The following is a 15,678-nucleotide window of genomic DNA, read 5'->3' on the forward strand; positions in this document are numbered from 1 at the left end:
GAATGTTTTACAAATCTTTGAATTGTTGTCTTAAGTAAGTTCAAGACACTTCATTATCACAAGGATTGCTTTCGGAATAGGATGAAGGTCAAATTTAGTTAAGTTAAATCTTGTTTGAAACATCAAGAATGTATGCATGTTTTTTTTTTGTTTTAAGAAAAAACATTTACCTACCTGCAATTGCTTCTAATAGCCTAGAAATCTAAGCCCATTTGCTTTCAAAAAATATTGTTTGTACAAACTTCGATACCTCGGCCCTCCTGGATAGACATCAAACGCACTCCTCTACGTATTCAGAAGGAAAAGATTCTTTACTTGTATCATTTTCTCAACCTATACTAAGCACATAGTACCTAGATTACACAATTGCTATAATTAAAATCAGACCAAAACACAAAAGGTAAGTGAACTTTCAACTTAATATAGGAGATTCCCGAAAAAAAAGATGAATGAAACAAAATACAGCGCTAATTACAAATGCGAAACTTATACAAAGTCGTGGGCTTTATATAAATAGTATTACGAGAAACAAGAAAAAAATACTATGCCATTATTGTAGAAATTAGGGTGGAAGGGTGCTCGTTTTAGCCCGCGGGCAAGGGGGGCGAAACGTTATCCTTTAGATCAATTAGCAATTAAATAAGATCACGGAAAAAGTTATCAAACACCTGGTTACAAGAGCTGCTACTAAGTTGTGTAAACATCTATGACTGGTTTCTTATAATGAGCACACAATATTATAAATATAATATCTTTTACACAAAAACATTGTTGAGCAAATACAAAGTATAAATATAGCTGTATATCACATTACTAATGTTTAGTGTTTTATGAAATAGGAATCGCTTTTAGCAAATGACCTGTAAACGTTCAGAAAATTAAATAGCTGTTCTATTTGGTACTTCTTCGAATTCTTTAAAATCAAACCACACCAAATCTCTAATTTAAGCAAAGTCAAGTGGGTTGTTAGTCTATCTAAAAAAATATCTCATAAATCTCTAAGGTTAAGTGTAAAACCAAACTTAGGCAGTAGCTAGGTAGACGTAGATATTATATTTTTGGTTTACGGTTTTTTTAGGCAGTGCTTCGAGTGTGGTTCGAGTATAATTCTTAATATAATAAAACTATTTTTAGACGAAAGGTTATCACCACTCAATATTTAATCATTTATTGTATTTCATGTATCATCATCAGTTTCCATATCACCATAACTTTTTCTGCTAGCATCACAATCAAGTTTTCAGAAAACTGTGTGCATTGCAAAAAAAACAATGAGTATTTTCTATAAGTAGTTTTAAATACAATATGTCACTTTAAATGTCTGCCATATTTTATCTACTACTAGCTGACCCGCGCAACTTCGTTTGCGTGTATCCCGCTACTTCGACAAATACAGTCAACGCACCAACACATATTGGATACTAATTTTCAATTCACAATAACTTCTCTTTCCCTTAACCGCGTTTAAAATATTAAAATGTTTTTTGGTTTCTGTGACTCTTCTTTGATCGCCCCCCCTATCAGTTTTTGGAAAAATTTTTTAGAAGATTAACGTTGTGTACCTACATTTTAAACTTATTTACTTTTTACATTTTTATTTTATCTTTACAACAATTATTATATTACAGAATGTCTTTATATACAACGTTCACAGCTTTTTTGTCATTAGACAATACAAACATGTTTTCTCGAGAGGTTACTCTTGAAAGAGCGACATACAGTTGGCCATGTGAAAAACAGTCAACGCTCAAATCTAAGCCTGCAACGTCGCTGCCTCCGCCGCCGCGGCCGGCCCGTACCGTGCCGCAATACTAATATCGTGATATCTCCTAAACTATATGTCTAAATAACACACTGTAAACTGCAAAAATAATCTAAATTAAATGCTCGTGATGATGAACTTACTTATGCTGATAAGGATATATGTATTATTGGTTATATCACCAGTTAAACATCACCCAACGAATTAAATGTTTTTTTAATACAGAAAAGTAGTTTTTGTGACTTAAATAAAAAAGCTGGATATATGTCATCGCGGACTTTTTTGTAGAACTAATAAAGACCAATGTTTTTGCTTTACATTGTTCTTACTTGTATCCAACGGTATAAGCGGCGCACGCACAAATGCAATCTTCAATTAGATTTTTTTTCTGACTTCTTGGACATAAATCGCTATAACTCAGCTAATATAGTTTCAATGTATTTCAATTATATATAAAAACCTGTCGGAGAAAATACTCTTTCTATTAGTGAAAACCGCATCAAAATCCGTTGCGTAGTTTTAAAGTTTTATGCATACGAAGGGACTACAGACAAAATGGGCGACTTTGTTTTATACTATGTAGTGACTATGCTTGGAACGACAACCAATACTCTTACGGTGAGAAAACTGTATATTCAGGGAACAAATGCATATGAGATTTTAATTTTTCGTCACTTTCGCGTGCATTGAACAAAGACATATTAAAAAGTGGTAATGGTTACTTATGGTTTACGTCAAATAGTCGAACTCGATCCCGGGGTTATTTAACGCGTCTACTGATAGTGTCGATACCCACTCTTACAAAGGGTAATTGTTCTCTCAAACAATAAAGTTTAATAACGCAAGGTTCTAGGTAAGCTGCGCGCACGCATTGTGCCAGGAGTAATACGCCTCGATGACGGCCAATCGGTGTTATAGTTAGATAACACCATACAAACTTATGTAACATTTAGTAATGCGTGATTTTTCTAGACGTTTCAGATACAGTTGCGTTATTTGTACAGTTAAAAATAACTGCTTTTCAAGTAAATTTAATTTTTACGCAACAGTAATAGAAAGTTAACAATTTTATTTCCGCTTATGCATTTTGTATTCTTCATTGATTTGGAAAATAGATGCCTACTTCGTTAAAAGCAAGAAAATATAAAATATACTTGGTGTAAGTTTTGGTTTAAAAATAATAACTTGTAATGAACGGAAAAATAAAGTGTTTGAATGAAAACAAACAAAATTCTTACAATCGCAAAATACGTAGGTGGTGTTTACTGTATATAATAAGAAATTTACTGCAAAATACAAGCATTTTAAAAACTATCTTTAACTGTTCCCCGAAGTGGCATTACTGTTAGAATTGAATAAATTTTCACTATTGTATAAGCTTTATCGAAGGTTTCATCTCTACATTTTTCATTACATAATTTCATTGTTTAGAATTTAAAAAAAAAAGGATAACTTTCTTTTCTAAATTACTTAGTTAGCTAAGTATGTATTTAGAAAAAATACCTGCCCAGGTTAGTTATATAACTTCAGATACATTATAGCTTTGCGAAAGAGCATTGAGTAGTATTCAAGTCATATTTTATGCCGTATTCAGAAAAGAAAAAGGCAGAGGCAACGTATCATATCAAGAACTTTCCAAACGCTCAAAATAAAAAGATGTTACCTTCGCCGTCACTACAATATGTTAGCGTGCTTAACATCTAATACAAGACGTGTGTAATTATGTATTAATTATTAGACGTATGTATTAATTTGTGTACAATTTGCGCGATCTTAATCGCGCGAATACTTAAGACAATATTAACGATAAATTTTTATGTCGAAAAGCGGACCTCAGACCCTCGAAGCATATTGGCGGAGAGTGCAACATCCATTCGTCAAAATTATACCTATGAGAGAGAGAGAAAGAAAGTACACCAATTAACATACTTAACACTTATAATAATTTTCTCAAATTTAGCTAAGATATGTTCAAGAACATTACATATTAGTATCAGGTCCAAGAGCGGAGAGGTTAAGGGGACGCGACCGCTGGTGACGTCGGCGCCCGAGGGCGGAGCGCCCGCAAGATACAGATGCGATAACACCCGTGTCAACGCAAATCTCAGCACGCGGTTTTGATTCAAATGTAATTCGCTTGGGTATGATAAATAATTGAGAACTGCCATGTGTGCCAGCTTCTCTTGTCGAGTATATTGTAAAAAACAATCAAATAAAAGAGTGACAAGCTAAGGTTTCTTCTTTAAGCTAAAGAAAGGTGGGAAGAGATAACCTGTTATGGTTTTCATTATCAATGAATCTTTACTCCTATATAAAGCCATATAGCTCAATGTGGCACTTTTTTCGAGTCTGTTGGTTCTATCTATCTAGTAAGGGTAAAAGATATGATAGGTACATATATGTATATATACACATGGAGAGTGAGAAAATATAACATAAACAAATCTAATAAAACACGGGTAAGCCCTCCCATCTCGCTCGAGAAGCATGGGGAGAGTTAGGTCTATCCCTATTTCAAGAGCCAAATATGGCTCTGGAGGGTGGCACTTCTGCGGGAGAAACTAAATAAAGACCATTTGACGGAAGATTTCCTTTCGTTCTCTAGTACGTAGCTTAATATAAAAATTATTCTTGTTATTCCCAAACAGCATTCCAAATACAAAGATTAGGTAATATTGGGATTTCTTTAATGAAAACAATTAAAAATTTTCGTATTGATCCAAGTAATTTCTCGTAAAGGCTTTAACAAATATGTAATTTTCTCTTATGTAAATAACTAAAATCATTCCTTTTTGTAGATTTAAAATTAGTGTTGCATAACAGCTATTTTTTACGAGTATGATGTAAAAACCGATATATGCTGTAAATGATAAAGGCATCGTAAATGGATTATCGTTCTCAAGTCAAATCGATTTCTTCCGATGTCTAATCGATTTAAGTGTAAACTGTGTTAAAAGCAGTGCTTTAATACCGGTTAAATACTCGTTCTTATTTGTACTTCATTCGATGCGGACTGCTTTATGACTCGCAATCGTCAGTCTAGGGCTACCGATGTAGCCGTGCGAACTTTAAAGGCGACCTTCCACTACTTTATTAACCATATGTTCTTTGTATATTTTTTTATTTTATGCTTTTATTAACAACAAATTTTTATATAATTTGTACATTCGCACACCACCGCTTATATTTAGCAGCGATAATATGTTTCAACTTCTCCAATCCCTTTGCACTTTTTTCGTATTACTCTCTACATCGGTTAAGGGTACAATTTTTTTGACAACGTAGATCAACTTTGCTCGTGCAGTATTCTTTCCGGTACCAATTAAAAAAAAGAATAAAACCCCTCCACCTCGTTCCCATGGAAGTCATAAATGGCGACTAAGGGAGAGGCTTATAAACTTGGGATTCTTCTTTTAAGCGATGGGCAAGCAATATGTCACTATTTGAATATCAATTCTATAATTAAGCCAAACAGCTGAGTGTGGCCTATCAGTCTTTTCAAGACTGTCAGCTCGGTCTACCCCGCGTGTTTTTACTTTTTCTCTAACTATGCAAATTTCGTACGTAGCATAGCGTTTACATCTTGCGTGGCTATGGAACGTAAACATTATGATCCGAGGTGAACTGAGCAAGATTTCTGATGTGGCCACGGGTAAGAGCTCATAACTGTGAAGAAATTCAAGCCGAAGGTAATACCAATTGTTCATTAGAAGTGTGAACAACATGAATGTACGAGTACATTGGTTTCCACCCATTTTGATCCACAGTTCTGACTTAATTTCTAGTATGTAACCAGAAATACGCTTGAATATGTAACAAAAAAAATATTTGAGTTTCAAGTGTGTTTGTCCAGTCTTTATTTTTATAAGGTTTTACTTTAACAGGAATTTGAGCATGAAGATCGTCTGAACATTATGTTGCAAGCAGAGATCCAAAAGGAAATAAAGTTTTTAAAACTTCAGCTTCACACTACTTTATTAAGTTAACTTATTAATTGATAAATCAGAATTTTGAAAAACGTTTGATAATCAGTTTAATATTCATTGCTTTACCTTGAATCAACTGACATCCTAATTGGGAAGCCCGATAGCCTCATAGATTATCGCTAAAAGGCAGCCATTAACCTAAGTCAGACTTTAAACGGGGCATGTGAAATCAAATATGTATAAAATATCATTAAACGCAGTTTAACATTTATTAATATATATATATATATATATATATTGTCATAAAAATGTTGAAAATACAAACAGGAAGTTTATTATAGTGTTGAAACCCATAATCATATACTCATACAAATATACATTTCTGCAGTAAGTAAGAAAAACTTCTGAAGGAATTCCCCAATTCTTTACCGCCGTTCTTCACTATTGAAAAGCAATTATTGTAATTATTTTATAATCTAGTTTGCTTAGAACATATTTATAACAATATTATGAACCCTTCAAATATCTGGTTGAATGTAAGAGATATCTTCTAGTGATAGGCCCGCGCGCCATAGTAAATTTTATATTTGGTTTACTTTTTGAGCAGTTTAGAGTTTACAAAAATTTTTGGTGATTAAGAACAATTCTTGTTTTATCTATATTTATATGCATTGGAATCGGCACATAACTTTTTTTGAGCAATTTATTCAATGTAAAAATATAAAAATTATTAAGAGATATTCGGAATGTCCCATAATAATAAAAAAAGATTTTGAATTTTAATCTTTGTAAGGGGCCCCAAATATATACATACAGAATTACTCAGTTTCTAAATACGAATATTTAGATCCCAATCATTGTAATTTAAGCCACATCAAATTGACTGTATCTACATTAGAAGTCTAGAATCCGGTCAGGTCACCGGAAATAAGACTCAATTAAATTATTCAGTTATTCACCAAAACCGTTTGTGTCTGACTATCAATTTATGTATCAAAAATTCTGTAAATGTTGCCAGCTATACCAAAAAAATAGCTGCGGCTATGCGGCTCCTAAGTTTGAAGAAAAGAAGAAGAAGAAAGTTTGCTCCTAAGCAAAAAAAAATTGACATAAAAATAGGGATACTTGGCAAGAGGAAAAAAACAATCATCAGATTATAAATTCTCACATGACAGACTTAGATAAGCGAAAATGGTTTAGAATTAAATGGAAAGCAGTAAGATAATCAATACAAAATTGCAAATTCAAGGGCTTTTATTATTAAATCAGTGAGGGTCAATGTCCAATTGACCATGACCATCTCACAGACTACTTTTCATTCTGAAATTATTCAGGTTGTTGTAAAAACAACAGACAAATGAATTTCAAAAAGCCAGAATAAATCAGTTTCGGCGCAAAATACTTACTTGAAAAATGTATACGTTTAATATTGTGAAAAACAAAACTGAAGCGTTTGACACTTTTCCCGACAAATTTTAATGTTCTGGATATACAAGATACATTGTTGATCTTGAGGAACCTAAAATAATTTTATTTATATTTCGCGCCTCCCAGATAGCGCGGAGTTGAGATACTTAACACTAATAAATCATCGAAATGATCAAATTATCTGAAGCTAAATTTTTAGAAACCATAGGCCCGCAATAAAGGTCCCCTATCGCATAGGCAACGATGTTGTCGAACGTTCAAACCACTTCAAATACTTGAAATCTGTACTGACAGGACACTTAAAAGCAACTTGGACAAAGTGGCGTGAGGTGACGGGAGTCTGTGATTCCAAAATGCCAGTTTGACTTAAGGCATGTGGCGGGTACTGAATATCACTAAGATTAAAATGCTTCGCATACGCAGCATTCATATTACATAGTTGACAAAATACAAAATACCCGCCTATGTTGGTACATTGAGGTCTTGCAGGCTATCTTAGGAACAGATGGCCATGCCAATGAAATAAATTAAGACCCAAATTAGTAAAAAAATATTTAAGTCAGTTTGGCTTGATTATTTAGAGAAGAACCCTTGACTGTGCAGTAGGTAAGAACCACGATGCCGCAGACTTAGTCGTTGTAAACATTGTAATTTTGAATACCAAAGCATAAAATCTTAATATTTACTGGTGATCTAGTCTCGTCAATCTTCTTTATAACTAGCATGTTATGATAGTGTTAATCATAGGGAAAGTATTCAGAAGCTACCAATGACGCATATACTCACGATTCATAGTCCAAAGATCAAATTACATTCACATGAAATGTCATTATTGCTTTGTAATGAATATTAGATACTATGTACAAATTTTGTGTAGGTTATTTTTTTTAATTTCTTGTTATTTTAGAAACAAGAAATTGGGATTACTTAAATTAATTTTTAATCGTATTACTTTCATGGTTTCCTAGTTAAATTTAATTTCATTTAAGCATCAATACACTGTGATCTTTAATAAATCATCTAAATAACCTTAATCTGTATACTTACACACTTATACCTACATAGCTTTTATGCCACTAGCTACGGGCATTGACGCAAACCGTGTTATTTCAAAATTCAAGGATCCCAGTGGACCCGAGAATAGCACTAGTTTTTAGTGCAGGAGCTACGTCCACCGGACGGCATTAATGACTTAGCAATTTTCCTTCAAATCAAATGCGACGCAAGCGCATACGTTATTTCAGTGCAGCGATTAAATCTATCAATGAATTTCCGGCAGCGAACGCTTGACACTTTTAATATCGACAATCAACCCGAGACCGTTCTGAATGAACAATGCTGGTTAGCTCGTAAATTAAATATTCCTAAGTTCTTGCCAACGTAGTTTCGAGTAGCCGGCATAGAAACCATACAAAAGATGCAAGCGATTTTGATCCTTACACCTAAGTCGCAAACGCAGATTAACAGTATTTATTATCGCCTTGTGTAGTTTAAATCGGAAATTGTACACTTTCTCGATACTACTATCGAGAACCGAAATGTGTGACTTAAGGTATTCGTGACCTTATCTTGAATTTTGGTTTCAAAGAACCTTTATTCTAGGCAATACCAAGAAACTATTTGTTATTCATTTAATAACAAAGTTATGAAGATTTTAAATTTGAACACCTGTATTAAACCGATTAAGAATTAGGATTATAATTACAAACACAAAATTACTGCCATCGCAAGTATGTTTAATCTTTGTCTTGTTCTTGAATTGTAGTCTCAGATATAGTGTTCTAGTATATTTTAAAGGTTGATAATTAACAGGTAGCCTAGAGGCAAAGAAATTCGATATTCCGAAAGTTCAGAGTAAGTATAAAGAAATAACAATAGTAGATCTGTTAGCATACTAACTAACAATCACAACATCTCTCCTATAAGAACATCTGATTATTACCCAACAAAGCGTCAACCACAACTTTTCAAAAAAAAAAATAACTAGCTGAAAAAAGTTACTACTGTGCAAGGGATAGTCAAGACCTAAACTTATTTATACAAGAATGTAGATTCTTGTATAAACGAGTAGTTGTTTAAATCGAATTAGAAATATTATTTCATTCCCACAAATCAAAAGCAAAAAAAGAATCAAATGTTGATTATAAAGCCCGTTTTTTTGTTGCGAATTTAAATTAATCTACATTATTATAATTTCCGAAAATCTACGTATCGGTACGGTATCGGTATTTTCAAGAAATTAATTATCAAACGTTCCAATTCTGTTTTTTCCTACAACGGTTTATTGTGAGCCTTTAGTACGCATTCTATGTCTGACAAAAAACAATTGCAATATTATCTCTTTACCCAGAGGCAACATCTAACTTAGCACCCTAATTTGAAGGGATCATTTCATTTGACCTTAGAAAGGTATTTTAGGGTGCCCTTTTGTCTAAGTTGTTCTAATGTTTCTTTTTATTGATTTTTTTGTTGTTTAGTAAATTAATACAGACGCTCTCAGTCTTTTTCTTTATATAATAAATAACATAAAAGTAAGCAATCTTGAAATGTCTTTTGTTCATATACATACATACATAATTTTAAATTCATTTATAGCCATGAGAAACCACAAAAATATGTATCTTGATAAATGCGCTGTGAACTTATTGTAATTTTGTTGCCTATATATTATCTAGACATGGAAATCTTGTTGAATAACTAACACTAACAAATAAATAAACCAACAATACCAAATACGTACGTAAAAAAATCGACTGACCTGCATGATGTAAGTTGACTGAACAGAGGTTTGTGGAAGCCGCAAGCGAGTATGCAGGTTCATCCTTCGGTTTCAGAAGTTCGTGGGTGGACACCGCATGTATCGACAGCTCCTGACAAAATGAAATCGATAAGTTTAGATACAAACGATAAAAGGAAAATTCACTTTTTATACTAAAAAATTGATAACATACACATACTTGGCATCTTTGTTCTTATTTAGGGATAGACAAATAGTCACAAAAATTTCAAAAGACACGTTTGATATAATAATATTAACGCTTACAATCAGTAACACTAAAAATAATATAATGTAAAGAGAAGCCCTTAAAACGTTATGTTAAAAAAGTATTTTGCCCAAAGGTATAAATTTTATTATGATTCGAGCTAGTAATCCACATTATTATCATAAAGAAATTCCGGATAAATGAGGCCTAGGTACAACTAAAATATCTGTGCCAAAATCCGAAGCACTTGAACGAATATTCGCGTTCATATTCTCAAACCGCACACTAACTCACTCCGCAACAAGATGTCCAAACAATTTCAACAGGTTCAGTGCAACATCTCCATTAACTGTAGAAGTGTCCAATTTATAACTCACGTGCGCAATCATTCAAGAAGTTATCCTAGGGCTATTTCAGAAAATCCCAAAGTCCCTGAAGAAATTAGCATCCATCGCCCAAACACGCGCGTACTATATTTTTCTAATGTTAATATTAAATCGAATCTCGAAGAGATGGCCAATAAATATTCTACAATATCTATTTTTACATACGTAGGATGCTTTCTCCGATCTTGAATGAACACTGAGACGACCCTCCTCGTAATGTTTGGCCGGTGCTCTATGGCTCATGCCATATACTTATGGAAATAAATATTCTAATCGGTAGGGAATATATCGATGCATAACACCCTAGTGTCAACGTTTTTAAGTTTTAACGTTTCATGGTCGGTTTTGATAACGACACTGAGAATATTTAAAAGTTATCAGACCTCCGGATATATACCAATTTCTTTCAAACTAAAAATTTTGCTTTTCACGTGAGGTTTGAAATCACTACATTTAGTTCATTATGCGCAAACTGTAACTACTACACAACAGAGGCAGTTGTAAAGTTTCAGTAACTATCATTTTTTATAGTCAAAAATTTTATATTTAGGTACACACTGATATTCACAGTGAATTTTTGCGACGGATTTATAAAACGAGGTCACAACTCATCTAAAAATATTCATAGTAAAGTATTTTTAAGAACTCGTGATGCCTTAGGGTAACTTTTTACTCCGTAAAAATGTCTCGTTGTTAATGAGTGACGCAACAAAACATTGATTAATTAGTTATAGTACTACCTTGTGACATAAAAAAAATGTCGAATTAGTAAACAAACGTTGTACTGTAAACAAAACGTAAATAATTGGAAAGAGGAATTAGAAGTAGAACGTCGACGCCGCCTTCGCTCGTGGCGTGCGCCACGCGGCCAGCATTTTGACAGTGTCAGCTATATCCGATCTGATTTGTTCGCAACAGCTGCTGCGCACCTATTAACCGCTGATACATGTTTGTCAGTCGGCTATTAGGGAGAAAGAGAAGAAATTTCAAAATCATCTATATTAGAGCGAGATCGATTTATGTCTCCAATTCACCACCAATATTTATCTGCTGCATCGTATACTCACGAAAAATTCTTGTACCAAAAAATTAGAATCTAAGTTTAAATGGGACATTTCTGGCAGGTCATCTTTCTTGTTTCTATATAAAGAAATATTGGTCAAGGAATGTAACAATTCGTGACGGGTATGTGGTGACTCTATTGGTTAATAATTATCTTCCTGTTTTAACACGGACACAGTTTTGGGCTATATATATATATGATTTATATGATATCAGCAATAGAAAATGGTTACAGTTATTTTAGAGTCGAAAAATGAATTTGTAGTTTGCCATACAGCATATTATAAACGATATAATTAAGTCATTTATAACATGTTCACTCTTTTCAGAAAAATTATGTTCTTGGCGAAATATCAAATTGAAATATTTGTCAACGCACCTTTAGACCGGCAATAAAATGTAGATGGATAGTTTTGACTCTGAAAGAAGCAATGATAGTAATGCTAAATTGTGCCTAAGATTTTCCTCCTATCAAAATTTGTAATGGTTATTAACCTATGTGTATAAAATAGAATATAGTAGAATATCTAAGTACGAAAAAATAGCTTTGTGTAGAACCTTTTGGGTTCTATAACAAAGCTATTATAGATCAGATAATAATATGAAATAAAATATTGGTCAAGAAAAGAAATGGTGTACACCCAAGTGGCTTAGCGAATGATTGGTGTTATATACCCGAGCCTGGGAATTGACTAATAACTAAATTTATTTGAGTATGGTTATTTATCTTGTAGTATTGGTAGCACAGAACCGACAGTGCGAAATTCTAACTTATACTTGGCTCCTACTATGTTTATCTTGATTTAAATTTCTAAGCTAGCCTCAATGTAGAATTTTAATCCTACTTTAAAAACCCTCTATTTTTTATTCGTGTATACATACATTTTAAGACACTAATAACATGAGCTGTCTTGAAATGGTACCTAAAGAAAAAGAGAGATGACAAATGATTTCATTAAAAATTTTTAGTGACTAATAAGCAAGCCATTAAAAAAATAAACAAAACACTACATCGTCGTGGCTACGTGATAGTAAATCTATGTTGTCAAACACAGTAAAGATTACAAAACAAAATGTCAACGGGAGGAAATACGAGTATACTCGTACAACTACAATAAAACGCTAGATACTTTATTTGACGGATTTATAACAAAAAATTTAATTACTCATGTTTGCTATTATTTCGAATAATAAATTTACCTTCTTTTCTGTCAAATGATGTGATCATCATTAGAATTACATTAATAAGTTTCTTTGACTACAGATATAGGCATAAAATGTATCAAAATTAATAAACTGCTTCCTAAAAAAAAATAACACAACTTCTTTGGATTTTCGTTAGAAACTATTAACATGAAGCGCTGAAGAGCCAGCTCTACAATTTCAATAAAAAAATTAATAAGATATAAATAAAAGTAGTATTTCAAAAGAGTGCCGAGTAAATTCGACATAGTGACAAGTCGACAGCGCAGGGTGGGATTATACCAAAATAGCAAGTAATTAATGGGCGTGCCCAAGCCCACAATCTGAAAACGAGACGCATTTCGTGAATTCCAACATATAAACGCAATAAAATTTAATATTATATTCATTACATTTCTCTCTTGTTCCAAATTCAAGAATGAAAGATTAAACTATTGATGAACGGGCCGAGGGTCTGTTAGTCTAGTCAGAATAAAAAAGAATTTTTCCCGTTCAAGATACGTCTTGTCGTCTCGTCGTCTTATGGTCGTCTCCTTTGTGTCCAAGTCGATTGTCCTTTTTTTCACAGTCTGTCAGTCGGTTTTAGTCATCTAAAATGTTAAGTCAAAAAGTGGATTGTCCATGGAGGCTGAACGGCCGCTACATTCCCACCTCCAGTACCAGAAAGCTGGTACTCAAGTTGAGGAGCGGACGTCCAGCCGACACAACTTTGTCACAGGTCTAACGTAAAGTCCATGTCTTGTCTTAACTTGGGCCACACGGATCAGGCCGTCCTTGCCAGGAAAAACCTGATCGACCCTGCCAAGAGGCCACTGATTGCGGGGTAGCTGATCGTCAGCAATCACTACTAAGTCACCTACAATCAGTGGTCTGTCGTTGTCGCGGTACCATTTGTCACGTCGAGTCAAAGTCGGCAGGTACTCCTTTACCCAGCGCTTCCAAGTCAAGTCTGCAAGTCGCTGGGATTCCAGTCATAATCAGTGAATACTCCAAAGGGATAGTCATGAGAGTCGGTTTTCATAAACAGAAAATCATTTGGTGTCAGAGGTAAGTCATCATCATGGTCTAAAGGTACGTATGTCAAAGGTCTTGAGTTAATCATAAATTCAGTCTCAGTCAGCAACGTTAATAAAGTTTGGTCGGAATCGCAGTCTTAAGGGTCATCATAAGGCTGGTCTTTACACACCTTACTAAACGCTCCCATCTTTATCTCAACGTCACCCTTCCATCGGACCTTCGCTTGCGGAAGGCTGTCAGGTAGCTGGACCTCCTCTGATTTCCAGAGCAGACCCGTTTCCCACCAACCTTCAGGCAATAGTCTCGAAGTCCGTTCCATAATATTCAGCGCCCGCTGATCCTCCCGAGAAAGGGAAAAGTCATCAGACTGCTTAACGCCGAATGATTCTGTAGAAAAAGAACGTTTAACCAAGTCATGTAAGTCTGAGTCACATCGGCAGACGTGTAGGACAGTCAAGTCGTTTGGTAGTCCACCAAGTCCCACATTGCCATGTATAACGTATCCTAAGTCAGTCTTGGATACCGTCGGTCCAGTCTTATGTTTTTGTATAACTTGTCTAGTTATAATTAGGTCAATGTTGTCTTGTCCTATAAGTAGTTCAACCTTGTCAGGTCGTATGTCATAATTTGTCACATAGTCTGTCAAGTATGGATATTTATTTACAATATTTTTATACAAAAAACTATTTACAGACAAATTTAAATTATGTACAGAACGCGCCTTATTTACATTAAATACATTTTTCTCGTTCAGTCCACGAATTTTAAAAGAGACCGTCTTCGAGTCTGTCTCCGTAGTAGTCATTCCAGTCACGCCGCGGATACGTAGGCTCGACGTAGGTCCCGTGATGTCGGCCCTCTCCAGCAACGACGAGCTCACCAGGGTCACTGCCGATCCTTCGTCCAGGAGAGCGAACGTAGAGACATCGCCTTTTCCTCCGGAAACCACAACTGGAATAACCTTTAGCAGCACTTGATTCTTTTGTGTGCACGTATTGACCGTCCTGTCAATGTCTTCAACAGCGGTCTTAGGTCGCGGAGCAGCATGCAAGAGTGTGTGATGTGCTCGTGTGCAGTCGGGCATAGTGCACTTCGTCTTTCTCTTACAGGCTTTCAGCTGGTGGCGCTCAGACAAACAGGAAAAACATAATTTATTTTCCGTTACGAACTTCCAACGGTCATCTATGGTCAAGGCTTTAAAATCTGTACAATTATTTACAAAATGCTTACCACTGCAAAATACACATCTTGGTGTCAGTGATGAAGGCTTTGTCATAGACGTCGCGACTGTCTTATATTTTTGTTCGGGCTTGATTTGTGGCTTCGAGATGTTCTGGGTCGGCAGCGTAGTGGTCAGTGGGGCGATGTAGGTAGCGGCATTGGCGGTCGTCATCAGCCATTCCGATACGTGGGACAGGGTGATCGATTTAACTCCCAAACTCGCAGCATGCATACTCCACTGATATTTCAAAATAGATGGTAATTTGTTTATAATTGTACGTATCAAAGATGGATTTGTCAGATGCCCAACCTCTTCGGTCATTTTCATAGTAGCTGTGACATTCTGTACAGCAGTCGCAAACTCTATTAAATGGTTGACGTCGTCATGTCTGATGTCACGCATAACCCGTATTTTTTCCAATAAATTTTCAATAACTAAATCTGGTCGTCCAAATCTTAATTTAAGAGTACTTATAATAATTTTTAGGTTCGTTGCGGAAACTAATAGTGCCGATACAGCGTCTCTGGCACGGCCTTTAAGGCAACGTGCTAATCTAGCGATGTTTTCGTCGTCGCTATAGCCACATAACTTCGTCGAGGACATAAACTGACTATAAAATAAGGGCCATTCCTCAGGCTCTCCCGAAAACAGGGGTAGGTCTTTTGCTGAAGTCTGTCTACTCAGCAAT

At 34.8% G+C, this 15,678-nt stretch overlaps 1 protein-coding gene across 2 annotated transcripts in view; it reads right to left on the minus strand.

Annotated features, from left to right (window-relative positions):
• Positions 1-15,678, minus strand: part of LOC106133991 (forkhead box protein L2) — a 42,412-nt gene that overhangs the window by 14,506 nt on the left and 12,228 nt on the right. For both annotated transcript variants that reach the window (XM_060953567.1, XM_060953569.1), the window contains exon 3: positions 9,875-9,986. In XM_060953567.1, the coding sequence (XP_060809550.1) occupies positions 9,875-9,986 (112 nt within the window). The remainder of the gene's footprint in view (positions 1-9,874; positions 9,987-15,678) is intronic.

Source organism: Amyelois transitella, chromosome Z (assembly GCF_032362555.1).
Source record: "Amyelois transitella isolate CPQ chromosome Z, ilAmyTran1.1, whole genome shotgun sequence".
Lineage (NCBI taxonomy): Eukaryota > Metazoa > Arthropoda > Insecta > Lepidoptera > Pyralidae > Amyelois > Amyelois transitella.